This window comes from Alosa sapidissima, chromosome 13 (genome assembly GCF_018492685.1).
Source record: "Alosa sapidissima isolate fAloSap1 chromosome 13, fAloSap1.pri, whole genome shotgun sequence".
In the NCBI taxonomy this organism is placed as follows: Eukaryota; Metazoa; Chordata; class Actinopteri; order Clupeiformes; family Clupeidae; genus Alosa; species Alosa sapidissima.
Genome location: NC_055969.1, coordinates 18,864,289 through 18,882,420, shown reverse-complemented (window position 1 = coordinate 18,882,420; position 18,132 = coordinate 18,864,289). Strand labels below are relative to the sequence as shown.

The following is an 18,132-nucleotide window of genomic DNA, read 5'->3' as shown; positions in this document are numbered from 1 at the left end:
CTGTCTCCAATTAACCTCGCCTGGCACAGACCTACACCTTAATGAAGGAGGTATGTCTCTTATTTGCAATCACATTTAAAGCTCTTCCCCGGCATAAGCAGGTGGCATCCATCTTGTCTTGGAGTCATGGCTAGCTGGAGGAGCAACAACAGTGGTGGTTTTGGTGTGGTCTTGCTGATTTGGCTGGGCTTGTATGCCACTGGAGTTCAGTGTGTCTCAGTGTTCCCACAAGGCCAGTCGGGTCAGACTCCACGGTGGAGCCGAGAGCAGAAAATGGGTGCAGAGCCCCCCTCCTCCAAGTGCGCAGTGAGTGAGGATGAAAGGCTGCAATGTGGTGATCCTGATATCACAGCAGCTGATTGTGAAGCAATTGACTGCTGTTTTGAGCAAGGCCAGTGCTTTTATGGAAGGGCAGGTAAGAGACATAAATTATGTCTATCCTTTGTTGTTGCTGGCAAATCTTGTCACAAAACAAACAGAGAACAGAAGTGGTGCATTTTTAACAATTAACTGCATCCAGTTCAGTACACACACACACACACACACACAAATATTGGGTTAATATCAGGAGGCTTTTCTTTGAATCTAGAAATTTGACCAATGAAGCGTCATGTTTTCAGTGACCGTTCAGTGTACCAAAGATGGTCAGTTTGTAGTGGTTGTGGCGAAGGCTGCGACTCTCCCACAGCTGAGCCTAGAGTCCATCGCCTTGCTGGAAGGAGAGGAAGAGGCCTGTTCCCCTGTCGGCCTCATGGAGACCTATGTCATGCTCCAGTTTCCAGTCAGTGCTTGTGGCACTACTGTAACGGTGAGTATATCCTGTCCTGTGTGTGTGTTGGAAGTTAACTTGTGTGAACATCTACCAGCTACTGACGGATAAATGAACCAATAATTAAACCATTAAGTCATTGAATTGTGTCGGATCTACCATCCATGCCCATATTTTCCCAGCATGTGGCTGGTGTGAATTTGTATGTGTGCCTTCCTTTGCTTGAAATCCACATGTTTATGCTGCTCACTAATGTCAGTGCTTTACTTTCTCATGTAGGAACAAAATGGCTATGTGGTCTATGAAAATGTCTTGTCCTCTGCTTATGAGGTGGCAGCTGGACCTCGTGGCTTGGTCACAAGGGACAGCAGCTATGAGTGAGCGCAAGACCTTTTCTCATTAACCTACATGACTGGCTGTATTTGAAACTAGACTCCACAAGACTATTGCTATAATATGTGTAAAAGTGGGTTTATCCCATACATGATGGGACCTACTTTCTGAAGCTGGACTTATACACATCTTGTTTCTGGGGGGGTATTTGGCACCCAACAAAAGTCATGATTTTTCTGCTGACTTGCTTGACCACACAAGTCTCCCTTGGCCTGTCACAGGCTCCTGTTTCAGTGCAGGTACTCTGATATGGCTGTGGAGGCTCTGGTTGTGGAGGTGAACACCGTTCCTCCCCCAGAGTCTGTGGTTGTAGTTGGACCCCTGAGGGTGGAACTCAAGCTAGGCAGTGGACAGTGTTTGACTAAGGGATGTGTGGAAGGTAAGGCCAAAAGCATGTAGAAAGGCACTGTAAAGGGTGTGTGTGTGTGTGTGTGTGTGTGTGTGTGTATATGGTCATTGAATTGTTAAAGTGCTTCAGTCCTGTCTGGCTTGATCTGCTGCATTGAAGTGCTTAATAGCTTTTTACTATAGATGTGTAAGTGCTCTGAAATGGTCTTGAAGCGAATTGGGTAACTTTGTTTACTGGGACCACAGAAAGTTGAGAAAGTAAAATCTGTTTAGTCCTCCACTTTCACAAATGTGCTAAACATTTTTCAATTCTATCAAACAGCAGTGTGACTGATGGTAAATTTAGAAATTAGTATTTTTGCATATTCATCACAAATGGACTTTGGGAGGGTTTTGTGTCTGAACCCTTCGTATGCACTTTGACACGTTTGTAATGCTGTAGTGCTTTTGTTGAGTCATGTTTATGCATCTGAATTACCCTTCATCTTCAGATGAGGAAGCGTACACCTCGTACTACACTGAGGCGGACTACCCAGTCACCAAAACGCTCAGACAGCCGGTGTACGTGGAGGTCCATGTGCTGGAGAGGACTGATCCGAACATCGTTCTCCAGCTGGGAGAGTGTTGGGCAACCTCCAGCCCCAGCCCTCTCAGTCTACCCAAGTGGGACCTGCTGGCCAATGGGTATGTTAATTTATCCCTAATTTTGTGTGTGCACGGCACATGCCTTTGTACCCTTTGGAAAATCAAACCATTTATATTGCCTACATGAAGCACATCTAGTGTGAGTCAGTCAGCTTGCCAGCTGTTCACACAAGAATTATCCAGCATAAACCTCTTTTATAAAGGTCCATGTGCAGTGTACACCAGGATGGCCTTTGGTTTATATCCAGCCCGTGGTAGTTTTGTTTTTAAGAACTGTGGTTAGTTTCATTACTACTAGGCCAGATGTCTAGCCTGATCTGACATGCTTTCCCTAGATGTCCCTATGATGAGGACCGTTACCAGACCACAATGCTTCCTGTGACTAGTGTTCAGTATCCTACACACTACAAACGCTTTGCTGTCAAAATGTTCACCTTTGTGGATGGCGACACTTATCTTCCACTCAAAGAGAAGGTACATTTCTTTATTTCACTCCATTGTAACTGAGGCACTCGCCCAATGTTTTCTCTGTAGATGGCTTTCAAGTGTCCATGACTTGAACTTTTAACTTGAACACTATTCTTAAAATAAACAAAGTTCTCTTATGCTTGCTTTTGATCAACTTTGATCTTTTGTCTATCTATTATTGTTGCTTTTATATAAAGCACATTGAATTGCCTCTGTATAAAATGTGCTATCTAAAACTGTTCTTGGCTTGCCCAGGTGTTCATCCACTGTAGCACCGCTGTCTGCTATCCCTCAGCCATGGATTCGTGTGAACACGCATGTCACAGGCAAAGTGAGTGTAGAGATACCATTCAGTGATGTATAGCTAAGGAATAGGCCATTGGTGGTGAACAAAATTGAGGTGGGGGGAGGATGTATTGGTAAGTCTTCTACAAAAGACTTATTGCTTTGTTTTTGGTAAATGAAGCTATAGGACGGGGTTTACCATTTGTCCAGGAGAATCTCATTGCTTTTTGGTGCAAAATAAGTAGTTAACCAGAGTGTATTCCATGGATATTCCGTTAATATTGTTGGAAATGATAGGTGGTTGGTTAACAGGTATGTCCAGTGAGTTCACACCAGTAGGGTTAAATACAGATCTCCTGAACATCTGTTTAATATCTCCTTTCTGTTGCAGGGAGAGATGTTTCTGCACAGGATCGTACTAAAGCATCCATCATAGTATCCAGTGGTGAAGTGCTTGTCATTGACTAATTGAAACTACTAAAACAAGAATTATTCAAAAATAATAAAACTTGTTTAAATTTGGGAGACATTTGCCTTTTTTCATAATGGTTGCATTTTGTCCCAAACAAATACTGTATTTACCTTAATTATAATGGCCAGTATCTTGCTATTCTAAATGGAGCATTTGTTCAACTCTGGGTAACAACAAAATCCTTTTGAACTTTTTTTTTTTTTTTTTTTTTTCCGCAAAAACTTTATTCCAGCATTGTTCAGTGCAAAATGTAACAGTTAAGTGTTCCAGCATTTAGATATACAAACATGGTTAAATTACACATTGGCTTGGCATTTGTTGGCATAACAAATGCATGGACATGACAAATGCTCATGACAACTGGGTTTTCTTAATGGGAAATTAAGCATTCAAACACATTGACTCATGATTCTAAACGCAAACATGTTCTCAACAAAATTGAATCTCTAAAAATCAAATGCAGAACTAAAGGAAATATACTGCTAAATAAAACAATGTAAACCCACCTTGTGAAAAGGGAAGTTCAATTGTCATTCCTATTAAACTATTCTGAATGAATGTCATCTATTTATGGGTTGCATTCTATTCCAATCAGGTGCTCTCAAGCACTTTAGAATCTTTGATCGGAATAGCCGTTGCTGCATTTCTTTTGCTTGCAACGCTACAGTGGGCATGCCGATTGACTGTATACATGGCTATTCAATTGGAAGAAAAATGAATGCACCTTTCATTCTGATTAAAATTCAAATCGGATCAGCAGTTTTATACTGCATTCCTAACTGACTCACCTTTTTATTGCTCATCTGTGAAACTCCACACTTTCTAAATCTACACTGAATTCAATAAAAAAAAATAAACAGAAATAAGTTATGCTTTCCTAAACCACTGTCCTATTTATTTCTATTTAGTTAAACATGCAGAGGAAATGATACAAAAATGACAACATTCTTTAGTGGCAATGATAAGTAAGATTTAGAACGTTAGTTCTGCATTTTAACGTTCTGCATTTTAAATTTCACCATGATCATGAGTACCATCTGTGGAATGTTTGACAATTAGCAGCCTAAGCCTGATATGAAACAATGTTGATACAGGAAATGTTTGATTTGAAATCTCTTTCCAAGACATTAAAGCACAACCCTGTTGGTCATTGCAGTCCATAAATAATCTTAAATACACCAGACTAGCATGTTCCATAAAATTCTTTTTTTCAGGCAATGTTAAAATACTGTAAGACAGCTCCTTAATTTAGTAATATTAACACAGCATGTAAAAACATACTAAATTGCATTTCACCTGGCAACATTAGCAGTATTCTGTTCTCAGTATGTTATGGAATGTACACATTATCATCTGGACATATTATTTAACCTACAGTACTCAAGTTTCTATTTTATATATATTTTTTCCAGTGCTGATGCAGTCTGTTACAGTAAATTGTTATTTTTTTCAAGTTAGACATTAAAATATACATTTTTAAAACTTTGAAATGTCTCTCACAAAGAGTACAAGATCATACGTTGACAGAAGGTCTGAAAATGTTCCTTACACAGAGATGATCCAATCCATGACCAGATATTTATGCTTTCCAATCCACCAATGTTGCATCAAATTACTTAGTATCTTTGAAATGTATGGATTTCTCAATTTTTCTAAACTTACGGTTACCATATGTAGTTTGTCAGACAAATTTAGCATGCACACTGTGAAGACTACAAACAACACCCAGAAAAAACAAACATGCACAAAACACACAGAAATATTACCAAACAGTCTCTTCGCCGTGACTTTGGAACTACTTTGCTGATATGTGTCAATTCAATTTAGTTGTCATCAACAAAAACTACACACCGCATCTTGTTTGAAATAACCAAGTACTGAAACATGGTGCAACACAGGTGTGGAGAGAGTAGCCCTTGGCTGTGTTTCTCAAAAGTACTGTTATGATATCCATCATCTGTTTGACCAAAACTAAAAGAGAGGGGGTTGATGAAAACAACAAAATTAAGTCTCTTAACAATATGCCACTGTATTTCGCCTACAAAAAGGACCCAAACGATATAAGGAGATTGGGGTACTATCTTTGCCCATATAAGGAGATCCGGACCGGGCATAGATGGCAGCTTTGGATCCTTTTTGTAGGCGAAATTCAGAGGTGGTGGTGTGTGGGGAGGGGAGGGGAGGGGTGGGGGGCCTATGCCATGTGGTGCTGCTAAGAGTGACCTGCTTCAGTGACGAGCCTGGCTGATATCCGCTGAAGTCTCTCCCTCAGGCCCTGAAGCTCCAGCTTCTCTGGAAGGGCTGCTGGAAGGGCTTCTTCAGGGTGCGGAACATCATCTGGGGCTTTAGCTTAGAGGGCTTTTCCGGAAACACGGCTGCCTCGCTCTCCGCCGTGGGGAAGCGCCGTGTGTAGATCTCAGGGTACGACCTCTGGAACTGAACAGAAGCATAAGGGGCGATGGCAGGAGTTAGCCTGAATTCATCAGCTCACTTGTCAAGGACAGCTTTGGTTTCTAGAGCACCATCAAAAGCATCTGATGAAGTTTATCTCTGATATACTAAAACCTCAGGAGAACCACCGCAGGGTGCTTGTCCTTTTCCACAGGAAACTGTTTTCAAAACTTTTTCCAAATTGATTGTCTTATGCACTACTTTACACTACTTTTTTTGTGTGTAAAATACGTATGCATCAATTTGTTGATAACTCCTGTGACTGAGCAGTGTACTGAACTCAAGCCCGGTCAGTTGTACCTGTTTCATCTTCTTCTTCTTGTCCTTGATGGACATGTTCTTGTCCTGAATGATGCCCTCCAGCAGCTCCACCATGGCGTCCTGCGAGGCCGAGACGCGCTGCTCCTCAAACTCCTCACGGCTGATCTGTCGGCAGAACGTCGGCGGCTCTCTCGGTGACAGCACAGACGTGTCTGTGTCCGCTCCGGCATACTTTATCTGCGTGGTAGCGGGAAAAGAGCAGAAAATGACACTTTCTGACTAATTGACATTTAAAGCATTATTTACAACAGTATAAAGTTCTGTGCTTGTGTAAAACCATTTGGGTTGGAGAAGACAGCAACCAATAGTGCCGAGCAAAGCTGAAAATAGCATTATCTTGTAGAAAGATAAACAGAATAATGTCAGGTAGAGTTCAAAGTACTGTTAGTGTACTCAGGGAAGTTCAACACTTTGAAAACACACCAGATCTCAATGGGGAAAAAACATTAAGCTGGATATCTACCGGTACACTGATATGGACTGGATAATGTGTTAGGAACGAAAGGATACCACATAGTTTTTTGGAAATGAGAATGATCAACCTACAGAGGGGTGAATTCAAAGACTCAGTAGTTCATATGGCCGTTGACAAGCTTGACGTCGGGGCATGCTCCTAATGAGACGGCGGATGGTGTCCTGGGGGGATCTACTCCCAGATGTGGACACAGTCGTCACTAAGCTCCTTGACAGTCTGCGGTGCAACTTGCCGGTGTTGGATGCACCAAAACATGATGTCCCAGAGGTGTTCTATTGGATTTAAGTCAGGGGAGTGTGGGGGACAGTGAATCGTATCAATTCCTTCATCCTCCAGGAACTGTCTCTGCACACTCTCGCTACATGTGTCCAGCCATTATTGTGCACCAGGAGGAACCCAGGGCCCACTGCACCAGTACAGGGACAATGGGTCTGAAGATTTCATCCCGATACCTAAGAGCAGTGAGGGTGCCGTTGTCTTGCCCGTAGAGGTTTGTGCATCCCTCCAAGAATATGCCTCCCCAGACCATCACTGACCCACCACCAAACCGGTCATGCAGCATGATGTTACAGGCCCTAGCCAAATGCGAAACTAGTGAAAAATCAGTTAAGAAGGATAAAGATGGAAAAATTATCAACCACCTGTAAAACTTTACACCACCTGTAAAACCATTCCTGTTTTAGGGGTTGTCTCATTGTTGCCCCTCTAGTGCATCTGTTAGTAATTTTGTTTGACACCAAAGCTGCAACAAGCTCAGCTCGAGTTGTCACCAAATTAACGTCATCGGTTCATTAAAATGCACATTCACAGAATCTCTAGCATGCTTAGATTTATTGAAGTGCTTTGGTGAGGGTGAGAACGTGAAAGAGAGAGAGAGATAAGCCCATAGGCCAGAGTCTATAATTGTCCAAACACCGCCGACGCGGCACAACAAAAAAGGAATAAAAAACGCGCAACCAGCGCTGTTTCAGTCCATTAAACAGAGCGAAAAAGGTAACGGAATTTTTTTTAATGTCAATCAGTCCAAAAATGAAAATAATCCACGGCAATAATAATCCATAAATCCGAGGGTGTGTCAAGACAGTCTTTGAAACTCCGCAAGCACAAAAAAAAGGAAAAAGGATAGATCTCACCTCGAAATCATCTCCAGGATACGTGGAAAAACCAGTCAATTATTCCTTATATCAGGCGTGAAGAAAATAAATCCAGTGTATGAATTAATCAAAAGGAGGTTATCAGAAGCGCAGATCGCCTTCTACCCCTGTTCCTTCATTCATTATTTCCTTCCGGCTTTCTTCCCGCGTCCCATTTAAAAAGCAAACATGTGATTCTCCGAGAGCGCAGCCATAGGGCCAGAACCGGAAAAGTGGGTGAGAGTGAGCGTGGAAGGGTGAGTGACAGTTCTAGACCCTATCGTCTGTTTTGACTATACTCGCCCTGGATCACTGACTTACGCCCATAGTCATCAGGATAGTTAGCGAACTATAAAGATGGTTAGAGAGAAACGGAGCTTGTAGAGCTCAATACTACCTAGCCAGGTTTTTTAAACAGTACATTATAAAGAAAAGGCAACTTTTACAGTGAGAGAGTTAGGCCTATTCCACATGAAGAAACAGCTAACAAATCTGTTATATTTTACAAAAATAAATAAGACTTGTCTTATATTATAATATGGCCATTTATGTGGCGGATGCTATAAAGCAGGTGAAACTGATTCACAACCACAAGCTGGCCAGATCAACATCCAAGTTTGATTGACTTGATGCTATACTTCTATTAAAAAGTGTTCCCTTAATTTTAAATTTGAGCAGTGTAGAATAGCACATATCACAGAATGCACACCTATTAGGCTTAAAGTAAAGTCTAGTGAAATATAGTGTTAACAAAGGCTGTTATGTAAACTAAGTGGTTTAATATACAACTGCTTTGTAAAGTAAGTGGTTGACTTCCTCAGAGATCTGCACCTGTACCCGGCGTAACTGGCTAACATGCTCCTCCACAGACTTCTGGAGGCCGGCAGGGACCTGCAGCGCCACCTCCTGGTTGTCCATCATAAAAGTGACCAGCTTGGTAGCCAGCAGTTCATCCAGGTCCACCTCATCAGGCGAGGACAGGATGCAACGGGAGAAGGTCTGAGCCATCTGTACACCAACACATAACACACAGACAACCATAAGCTCTCTAAGATCACATTTTTGACTGTAGGAATGCTAAAACACATAATTGGTGAAGGCTGAAATGCAATTCACCCTTTGCTAAGCCACACCCGAAAACCGCCACAGGCCAATCGTGGCTTAGCAACCCGTCACTAGGCACGGGAGGTCTGACAAGCTTTTCGAGTTTTGCCATGTTAACCTGTGGAGACTGAAGGCCTGTGGGTCATGAAGGGCACTTATTTGGATGTGTGGTGCCCTAACCCACGTAAAGACACAGTAAAATAACATGTTACACTATAGAAACATGATATAATTGGGAAAACATATTGTTCTAACTATAAAAAATGGCATTGATATTTCCATAACCGTGAGATACACACTTCACGATAACGGCAAGAAGTTGTTAACAGACGTTCACCAAGATGTATAGCCCATCAGCAATCTATTTAAAATAACACCTATTTGAAGTACCATTCATGATATGTTGTCAAATATTGAAGTTGTGGGAAGTACATAGCTTAAATGGTATGTTTCTTTCGTCCCCCATGCCTGTTCCATTCATTCTGGCCAGGAGAGTCAAATGAAACAAAACGCACATTCGACTTCTGCTTAAATAACTCATGAACGGTTTTGTTCAGAGATGAAATTCCAACTGTATTTGACAGAGGACAGATGTAGGTTGCTAGTGACAAAATATTAGCTTTCAGTGAGGTATGATGTCTTTGTAAATTACATTTCATTGAAAAGTCCCGGTTCTCCCCCTATGTAATAGACGTGCAGGGTGCTAAAGCTTGTCAGGCATAGCAACAGTAACTAAGGAGCACGCGAGACTTGGCGAAGGGTGAATTTGGTCAACATTTGACTTATTTCCTACTTGTAAGCTGCCATTAATATTTTGTAAGTTTCTTATTGATACTGTAGACTGCTCTGAAATGTACAAAAAAAAATCACACACAAAAGAATGTAGAAAATGCCTGTTTCAACACAGGACTATGAGTGTCGGCTATGTGCTTTGTTGGAGTGTGAGTGTCTGGATACTGTCAGATGCAGGAGTGCGTACCAGCGTGCGTGTTGCTATGGCGTCGTTGAGCGGTGGCAGGGTGGGGTTGTGGCACACACGGGCCATGAGCCGCAGCAGGAGCTGTAGCTTGCGACGGTTGGCAGGGGGCAGCAGGACACAGCACACCTGCACCGCTTCAGATGCCACCTGCTGCTTCTGGAGCAGGCCTGAGGGGAGACACACACACACACACACACACACACACACAAACACAAACACAAACACATATACCACAGACATACACACCACACACACACACAATAACATGGTAAAATATTCACAGACTTTCAAATACTTTCATAAACACAATGGAGATGGGGTGGTATCAGGAAATGACAGTGGATTAGATTAGGGTATTTTTTTTTAGTACATTAGCCACTTGTACATTAGCCACAGCGACCCCAATGCAGAGGTCTTTTTAAAACAAGGAGAGCCAGACAAGGCACTGCTTCACCATCTATTTAGTTGATCTAGCTAATATAACTATATAATATAACCCTAGTTATGCTTCTTGGTATTGCTCTATTCTCTTTCCTGCTGTAACACCTCCTGATACTGTGACGAATGAATGATGAATGAATAATGAATGAATGAAGGATATAGTCTTCTCTTTAAAAACCCATCTTAACCCACAAATCAACCACACACAAAACAAGACGTTTTTGACACTGACTCACCAAGAATGTTGACAAACACCTCATAGAGCTGGAATGTCAGAAGAGGCTCTTTCAGCCTCTGAAAGTACTCGGCCACCGTCCTGAAGACATCCCTCTCAAAGCCGGGGTACATGGGCTGCTTGTCATCACAGCCATTGGGCCCTGGCCGGACAGGAAAACAAGAAGTGACAAAGGGTAGCGTAGAATTATAAGCTGTAAGGCTGAGAAATAAATTGAATTGTCTATTACGATTTTGGCTTCCAACGATTGACAAAAATCCTTGTAATGATGTTTAGGAAATCCAAAACAGCTCATTTCTTTTTTCAAGTTCATTATGTGCAGGATGTTTACAAAGTAAATAAGGAATCGTGTTAAAGGTGCAGTCAGGGATTGCGAAGGAAGTCACATTTGTTTGTGTTTATGTTTATATTTAAATTTATCAGCAGCAAAAACGTTCATTATATTTTAACCAAGGACCAAACGAAACACGCCAGAGAGGTAGCTCACCACTACCTTCAGTGTTCCTAGAGAAATTCCACACAAGGTTTCGTTTTTGTTTGGGGGACAGACTGTCCCCTCTTTGTTTCCAGTTTTCGGAGCCTGGGCTGCCTATAGAGACCAGGTTTTCTACAGTGTAATCACGGGATGGGCAGCTAGCGTTTGTGAGGAAATCATTGCTGAATGTGACAAAAAATGTTATGGGCTTGAAATCGCCTAAAATCCCTAACTGCACCTTTAAATATTAAACAAAATAATCATGTAAATGTAAATCATGTAAATCAGGTTTCTCGGCCAAGTATACAGTACTTGCGTATCATGATTAGGACTGGGACAAAATATCGATATGGCAACATATAATTTATTTTTGTGATACATTATTATCAATCCCCTGGCATCAAATATTTATATTTTTACTTAAATATTAAATTCTACCATTCATATTTGGACTCATCCACCAATTTGACATACCAATACTTCATGCATCTCGTGGTGGCCCACTTATTGTGGGCCAAGTATCGTGACCGTACCGATTTGTGAGTTATTCTGTGATTTCCACCCCTAAATCATGATCATGATTTCTGCCACAAGCAAGCAACTATAGTAAGTTTTAGTTTTTAGCTACATACCAGTGACTGTATGAGTATTTCTATACAGTCTATGGTCCATACTCACAGTTTGCCAAGCACTTCATGGCGGACAACACCCAATGTGGAAGGTCATCTATTTGTTGAAAACAAAAAAGCAAAAAAAAAAAAAGCAAAAACAACAGCAATAGCAAACAAAATGATGAAAAGGCACTATAAATGAGATATAAAAGATAAAAGATATGTTTGAAGAGAAAATCTGTTTTGGCAAGACATGAATCACAGCCGATGAAATGGGTACACAGGTTGCTCAACTAGATTCCCAAGCACAACGTCAAATAGTTATGTAAAACTTTACAATGTCTAAACAGTGCAGTCTAAAATACTTCCTGTCATAAATTACAGAAATTACAAAGAGGCCTATCACCTGTTTTGTTTTTTAGGACCACAATGCCTTGCTTGTTGACACAGTAGACATTGTGAATGATGTGCTTTGGGTTGACATGCTTGGAGTCCAACACACCCTCCAATGACTGAAGACCAAGCCCACGCTGTAACCTGGCAACGGAGAGACCAGACCTTTACACTGAGGCCTTTAACGAGCATTGGCACTTTATTTAGTGTAGAACAGTGGTTCTCAAAGTGTGGGGTGGGCCCCAGTAGTGGGGAATAGAGACATGACAGGTGGGGTGCGATGAACAGGAGGAAAGTTGTTGTTTTTTTATGCCTATCTTTAATAATGCCTTTCTTTTTTTGAGAAGGCCACACACAAACATAGGAGTCATGAACAGAGAGACGTATGGATTATAACAGCAAATTAGATTCAGCAGATTGAGACAGGAAATGTAACATGGAACCAAAATGCAAAAATAATATTCTAACCTCCAAAGTGGGGAATGACAGAAAAAGTTTGAGAACCACTGGCGTAGAAGGTCCTGAGCTTGCTGATGCACACTTACTCAGCTAGAGTCATGGCCCTCCAGATCTGGTCCAGGTGTTTTGCCGTGATCTCTTTCCTCCGAATAAGCTTGCATTCGTGTACCTCTCCAATAGCTATACTGTGCCTCTTATTCCACGTCTCTGAATTCTTCAGTAAAAAAGAGAAATAACAGTGTTTCCCATCCATTGACTTATTTGTGGCGGCCCACCACAATATCAACATTGACCACCACACAATGATTTTCCTGGTTGTACTAAATTGTGCTTAAATCTGGTTAGAATCATAATCGTGCTGCACTAATTTGTTAAAAACTGTTGCATTCGAGTTAATTCTGCAAACCTAGCACCACAAATATAATTCAATTATGTGGGAAACACTGAATAATTTGTATCACAGTAATAAAATCACAGTCTGAGAAGTGTATGATAAGGTTCCTTATTATAATAGTATGAAGTTATCTGTACTACATTCAAAACCAAAAATATTTTCCTTTTTCCATTGTTGTTTAATATTGCAGCTGTATCAATATTTCTGACCTTAACATTTACTAACCACACTTACAACTAGACATTAGCCTCCGAAAGTGAGATTTAATCTGAGAAATCTGGGATGTTTCCTCACCAGGACGAGAGGTTTCAGGGGGAGATTCCCCTGCGACGAGACCTCCTCATAGTCATCCCAGCGGGGCAGCCTGGGCAGGGTCGAGCTGTCTGTCTGCCGTGGCTTCTGGGGCAAAGGCTTGAGAGGGGATTCTGGGGGAAATCTGATTTCACAAAGAGACAATGTAATTTAGCACCAAGTTAAAACACTGAGCTATGCACTACTGCAGGAGCTCCAAAATATACCGACACAAATATAGAGTAGAAATAGTGTTGAGGATATTGTGTAAGTCTAAACATGTACCGGTAATTAAATTGTAGCTGTAAAAAAAGTTCAATAAAGTGGCCAAGCTTTCTGATAACCAAGACAATGTTGCTAAAATTAGTGGCGATATCACTGTTCAGAGTATTACATCAAGTTTACAGCCCATAGCATCAAGCCTATACCAATGAGTCTACCCTAATTACCAACAATGTTACCAACTGTAACAAAATGTAACAAAACATCAGGCTACGTTGTATCTGCAAGAAGGGAAAATAGAAGGTTCATTCTTGCAATATAGTTTATATTCTATGGGGGTAATAAAGACTTTCACTAATGCAAAATGTAATTGTGCTCCAGTTCCAAAGCCAAAGCTCTACACGCAGGGGGAATCATGAACTGAACTTCCACAGCAATCGAGAAAACCAGAGCCTTGTAGATAGACCTTTATATGGCTCTGGAGAAGACGCCATAGTTTACAAAAAAAATACACCTGTACAAGTGTCCATTATCTTCAAAGTCCTCTTTGCCAAACCGGCCTTTCACGTCCTCAATTACGTGGTTCTTCATAAATTTCTTCAAGAGCTGAAGGGTTTGGTAGCGAGTGACTTCGGGTCCAAAGTTGTGGTTCCGCTTCAGAAGTTCATGGAGCCAATCAATAGCCTCTGAGCCAGTAAAGCTGTTGTCATAACTACGAAAATGTAACCAGTGTCGCCGTAAAGGCATTCCTCCACGAAAGAGCCTGATAGTTTCATTCCACTGAAAGAGGCATAAGAGAGTCCACAATCGATATTGGAAAAAATATGAAATCTTTCGACATACATATACAACAGCAAATATCAGTTAATGAATAGGTAGATCAATTGAGCACTACATTCCTCGACTAACGCTAGCCAACGTCGTTGTAGAGCAAGTGATAAACATCTTACCAACTTCGTAGCCCTGTAAGGTCCCGGTCCGATCATTTTACCCTCCATTTCAAAACAGGCACAGTCTCAAACTGGATCCATATACCCTCAATCTATTTCATATTTCCAAGTTGTGTTTTTTCGCATAGTTAAACAAGCCTTCGCGTTAAAAGCGAACAGCCATTCCAGCTTATGCGCTGATGAAGGTTTGAAAACTTGGTACTAAGCATCTTGGCAAATGATTGGAGCACGCGAGAGTCACATGACAGTGACCATAAATGGTGTTCCTGACGCAGGGCAGCAAGGTTTTTTTTCTGCACAATGTTAACCAAGAAACACAAAATACAATTTAATTTATGCAAAGGTCAAATAATTTATTTTGTAATAAAATCACATGCAACATTTTTTAACCATCTAACATTTGCACTTGAGTTTGGCATCATATTAAAGCATCTTAAAAGAAAGCACTTAACAAAAAACAAAATACAAAAAACACATTTAACAAAATCTGGAGACTGGAGCTTAGCTCCTTCACTGAGAGTCAATGAAACTTTCAGTTAGCCCCCTACTGAATTAAAAAACAACCTTGAATAAGATAAAGACTGAGCACAGTCCAAATCACAATCAATAATTCAAACAATCACAATTTAAAACAATAATTCCACACATTTAAATAAACAAATAAATAATTCAAGTAGAACACATTACGAGTCACATCCATCCTCTGGGTAGCTTGCAAAGTCTCCCCCTCAGGTCTGTGAGTCGGATACTGTTCACGGGGAAGGTTAATCAAGCTCCAGCGGCTTTCACAGCAGAAGCACTGGGACAGCCATCACATCCACTTCCACTCCAGAACAAGTTTACATCAATACCAACTTCATGAAGGCACTCACTTGTCATAGCATGTTACAATAAAATGCAGCAAATCTTCTTCAAATCAAAATTACCAGCTCTTTTTTGTTTAAAACTTAAGTACTTCCAGGGCAATGTTAAAACAATAGTTATTAGTCCCCACCAAAAAGAAAAATCCAGATGTGATCATACAGGGCAATGTAGTTCTATGTCCACTCATTGCTTACGGCCACCCACACAACCCTTCTTACCCTCCTCATGACGGCATTCTGGTTATGCCGAATTAGAATGGTGAAAATGTTATAAAAGCATACTTCATAGTCTTTAAACATAGTGACTGAGGACACTCCACAATAACTTAAGCATAAGGGTTGGTCAAAACTTGAACACATGATGAAATGGTCAAAGGAAAATCAATACTTTGCTAAAATGAAATATTCACTGCTGCTTCTTGTGTGGGCCACTCCCATTTTGTGCCTGTACCTTTGGCAACCTCTTGCCCTTGGTGTAGGCGTGGTAGTAGAAGTTGAGGAATAGCACCAGAAAGATTAGTCCATATAGGCCAATGACGTAAAGGAAAATTGGGAACTGGTAGGGGCAGTCTTTCATGAGGAAGAACTGCCCGATGTGTGCAGTCACCATCACAAACTGAATCTGGGAGAAAGACAAGAGACAACTTTAGGCACCAGATAATGGACCAGGACTCAACTTGAAACTTCTATTCCATTTTGAAATAGCTATTGAAATGTCAGCCATTGTTAAAGTGGACATACCAGCTGAATAGTGGTCATGTACTTCTTCCACCAGAGGTACTTCTGGTAGGCAGGTCCCAGGGCAGCGAGGGCATAGTAGGAGTACATGATGACGTGCACAATGCTGTTTAACAGGGCATGGAAGGTCCCGAGACCACCTGAAAAGGAGGACATGTTACATTTCATCTGAAGACACAACATCAAATCACTTTGAAGGGGGAAACATGGCAGCAACAAATGGCTTCAAACACAGCTAATTGAGCAAGACATTCAAATAAATTATCTAAGTAAAAAGTCATATTTGTATCAAAGTTCAAAATCGTTGCACACCATCAGCACCTTTCTCCAGGTGCTGATGGTGTGCAGTAGAACTATTGAAAAGTCATAAACAAGTATATCGCACACTGGAGGATATATCAAGTCATGTTTGTATTTAGTAGGTAGGCCTATAGTTAAAATGTCAGACACTGTACCTGCAGCAAACTTGACGCCAAACCACCAGGTGAAAGGCATGATTGAGTGATGGTAGACATGAAGGAATGAGACCTGGCTGTTCTTTTTCCGAAGCACAAAGAAGATCTGGAATAGAACAAATATCGTCTAAACTTAACTGTATCAGAAATTAATTATTTTTTACAAAAAGGTAGAGGGGGTCAAGGCTAATTTGTTTCTAAAACATCATTCATTGTGCATAAATGTTGACATTTACAGATGCTTATTATAGCTGCACAAAGGGATAAATGGTAGTAGCCTAAACACTTACAGTGTCCAACATCTCAATAAATTTGGAGAAGTAGTATAGCCAGCAGGCCCGTGCCATCTACAGAGAAGGAAGCAAGAACAGGATTAAAACACATACATTTTCCCAATCTGCCAACACATTTTTATTTTATTTAACATCAGGGTCATTGCCAAACACCAAACATTGCCAAATCCTCTTACCCGAATTGCTAGTGGCGAATTGGAGTAATCAACAAGGTCACACTGGTAAGAATATCCATTAGCCCAACCTGACATCAGAAACTAGAGGGGGAGAGGGGGAGAGGGGGGGGGGGGGTATAACAGTCAGCATCCAAAAATCAAACAGAAGCTTGAAAAAAAATGTAAAAGGCAAAAGGAAAAACGGTTTGAATGACTCTTATAACGAACCTCATAGATCAGGTATAGTGAGAGACCAACTATGCTTAAGTTGTAAACGATCATGGGTTTCTTGAGGTCAAAGGGCTTGCGGTTCTCCATTATCCGTGGGCCCAAAGTGGTGACGAAATAGATGTACGATGCAATGATCATCGTATGAGGTACAGGAGACGACATCAGCAGCCAGTCTCCAACCCGTGGATCTTAAAAGAGCAAGCAGAAAATCGTGTCGATAATCGTGCAAATTTTGAGATCCAAGTAACCTATGATGAGAGATTCAACTATACAAACCATTTTCGGCTAAGGTAAGACATACCTGCTGCTTTGATCCACTCATCGTACATTAGGACGGCTCGGGATGCCAAGGAGGAGTTATTAGCCATTGCGTTACTTTGATTCCTGGAAAATTATGACATACAATAGTTAACCTCGGCTACTGCGACTACCATATCCGTAACAGTTTAGCCAATAAAGTAGCCTAGGCTATCCAAAATGAAGAAGTTCTGAAGGACAGCATTTGACCACCAATCGGCTAGGCTACTGTAACTTGACAACTTAATTTTCATCTGTTTAAAAAGTCAACTTGGCAAATCCGAGGCTAAGATAGCCTTCACTATTAAGAGCTGGTCCCCAATCAATGAACTAAGGGAACAGGTGACTTAAGGAATCCAGAGATAACGCCGTCAACAAAATCGCAACAGAAGCCGCTTCTCCAAATCGGTAAAAATGTTGCAACGAACCCGACTAAAACAGAAATTCTCCATTATTTAATTCCCTTACCTTCAAATTGGTTCTCTTCTGCCTCCTAGGCGCTTTAGCCCTCTTTTCCTGATTCGCCCAAAAATGACTCACCTGATGCTGATGTGTCCAACTTTATTGTCACCTCAGCAGGTGTCTCCTCCCAGAGGTGTGGACATTTCGGCTTCCTGCACCTAACCGAAACTCCGCTCATTGGCTGCCGCGTTGCTAGCACAGCAATACAGTTATGAGGAGAATGTTGTCTTGCATAATTCCATGTCATCTTCCACATTCTTCCTTGAAATTGGAAATATTCCACGAACATTAGTCTAAAAGAAAAAATATGCCTCTCTTTATCAA

At 41.2% G+C, this 18,132-nt stretch overlaps 3 protein-coding genes across 9 annotated transcripts; 1 reads left to right on the top strand and 2 right to left on the bottom strand.

Annotated features, from left to right (window-relative positions):
• Nucleotides 1-86: 86 nt before the first annotated feature.
• LOC121680896 (zona pellucida sperm-binding protein 4-like) lies at nucleotides 87-3,430 on the top strand. The gene is made up of 8 exons (XM_042060489.1): nucleotides 87-415; nucleotides 621-808; nucleotides 1,049-1,146; nucleotides 1,384-1,541; nucleotides 2,002-2,194; nucleotides 2,491-2,629; nucleotides 2,879-2,954; nucleotides 3,300-3,430. Exons 1-8 carry the CDS (start codon nucleotides 127-129, stop codon nucleotides 3,374-3,376), a joined length of 1,218 nt encoding a protein of 405 aa, XP_041916423.1. The 5' UTR covers nucleotides 87-126; the 3' UTR covers nucleotides 3,377-3,430.
• A 51-nt stretch (nucleotides 3,431-3,481) lies between these two features.
• depdc1b (DEP domain containing 1B) lies at nucleotides 3,482-14,519 on the bottom strand. 7 transcript variants are annotated; one of them, XR_006021855.1, is made up of 13 exons: nucleotides 14,315-14,519; nucleotides 13,879-14,144; nucleotides 13,146-13,287; nucleotides 12,544-12,671; nucleotides 12,012-12,142; nucleotides 11,673-11,720; nucleotides 10,521-10,661; nucleotides 9,844-10,010; nucleotides 8,592-8,768; nucleotides 6,132-6,329; nucleotides 5,637-5,816; nucleotides 4,169-4,210; nucleotides 3,565-4,075 (listed from the first exon to the last, which is right to left on the bottom strand). XR_006021855.1 is itself a non-coding variant. In XM_042060468.1 (12 exons), the coding sequence occupies exons 1-11, from the start codon at nucleotides 14,360-14,362 to the stop codon at nucleotides 5,649-5,651; spliced, it is 1,614 nt and encodes a 537-aa protein (XP_041916402.1). In that variant the 5' UTR covers nucleotides 14,363-14,519; the 3' UTR covers nucleotides 3,565-4,213; nucleotides 5,604-5,648. The 7 variants fall into 7 exon arrangements, 4 of the variants coding, with proteins under 4 accessions (XP_041916400.1, XP_041916402.1, XP_041916403.1 ...); XR_006021854.1 differs by having other exon boundaries at nucleotides 4,169-4,218; nucleotides 5,640-5,816; XR_006021853.1 differs by having other exon boundaries at nucleotides 3,482-4,075; nucleotides 4,169-5,816.
• A 122-nt stretch (nucleotides 14,520-14,641) lies between these two features.
• LOC121680909 (elongation of very long chain fatty acids protein 7-like) lies at nucleotides 14,642-17,912 on the bottom strand. Its single transcript, XM_042060507.1, has 8 exons — nucleotides 17,815-17,912; nucleotides 17,351-17,433; nucleotides 17,047-17,237; nucleotides 16,840-16,920; nucleotides 16,661-16,717; nucleotides 16,371-16,476; nucleotides 15,919-16,055; nucleotides 14,642-15,799 (listed from the first exon to the last, which is right to left on the bottom strand). The coding sequence occupies exons 2-8, from the start codon at nucleotides 17,415-17,417 to the stop codon at nucleotides 15,584-15,586; spliced, it is 855 nt and encodes a 284-aa protein (XP_041916441.1). The 5' UTR covers nucleotides 17,418-17,433; nucleotides 17,815-17,912; the 3' UTR covers nucleotides 14,642-15,583.
• Nucleotides 17,913-18,132: the final 220 nt, after the last annotated feature.

What these genes read in the sequence shown, in the direction of transcription:
- depdc1b (XM_042060466.1), bottom strand. Translation starts at nt 14,362, where the DNA reads ATGGAGGGTAAAATGATCGGACCGGGACCTTACAGGGCTACGAAGTTG. An exon ending in GGTCCTAAAAAACAAAACAG is followed by an intron (nt 11,721 to 12,011) that starts GTGATAGGCCTC and finishes TTCAACAAATAG; the next exon opens with ATGACCTTCCACATTGGGTG. An exon ending in CCATAGCAACACGCACGCTG is followed by an intron (nt 8,769 to 9,843) that starts GTACGCACTCCT and finishes GTTGGTGTACAG; the next exon opens with ATGGCTCAGACCTTCTCCCG.
- LOC121680909 (XM_042060507.1), bottom strand. Translation starts at nt 17,417, where the DNA reads ATGGCTAATAACTCCTCCTTGGCATCCCGAGCCGTCCTAATGTACGAT. An exon ending in TGAGTGGATCAAAGCAGCAG is followed by an intron (nt 17,238 to 17,350) that starts GTATGTCTTACC and finishes TGCTCTTTTAAG; the next exon opens with ATCCACGGGTTGGAGACTGG. An exon ending in ACATGACCACTATTCAGCTG is followed by an intron (nt 15,800 to 15,918) that starts GTATGTCCACTT and finishes TCTTTCTCCCAG; the next exon opens with ATTCAGTTTGTGATGGTGAC.
- LOC121680896 (XM_042060489.1), top strand. Translation starts at nt 127, where the DNA reads ATGGCTAGCTGGAGGAGCAACAACAGTGGTGGTTTTGGTGTGGTCTTG. An exon ending in GACTAAGGGATGTGTGGAAG is followed by an intron (nt 1,542 to 2,001) that starts GTAAGGCCAAAA and finishes CTTCATCTTCAG; the next exon opens with ATGAGGAAGCGTACACCTCG. An exon ending in ACACGCATGTCACAGGCAAA is followed by an intron (nt 2,955 to 3,299) that starts GTGAGTGTAGAG and finishes TTTCTGTTGCAG; the next exon opens with GGAGAGATGTTTCTGCACAG.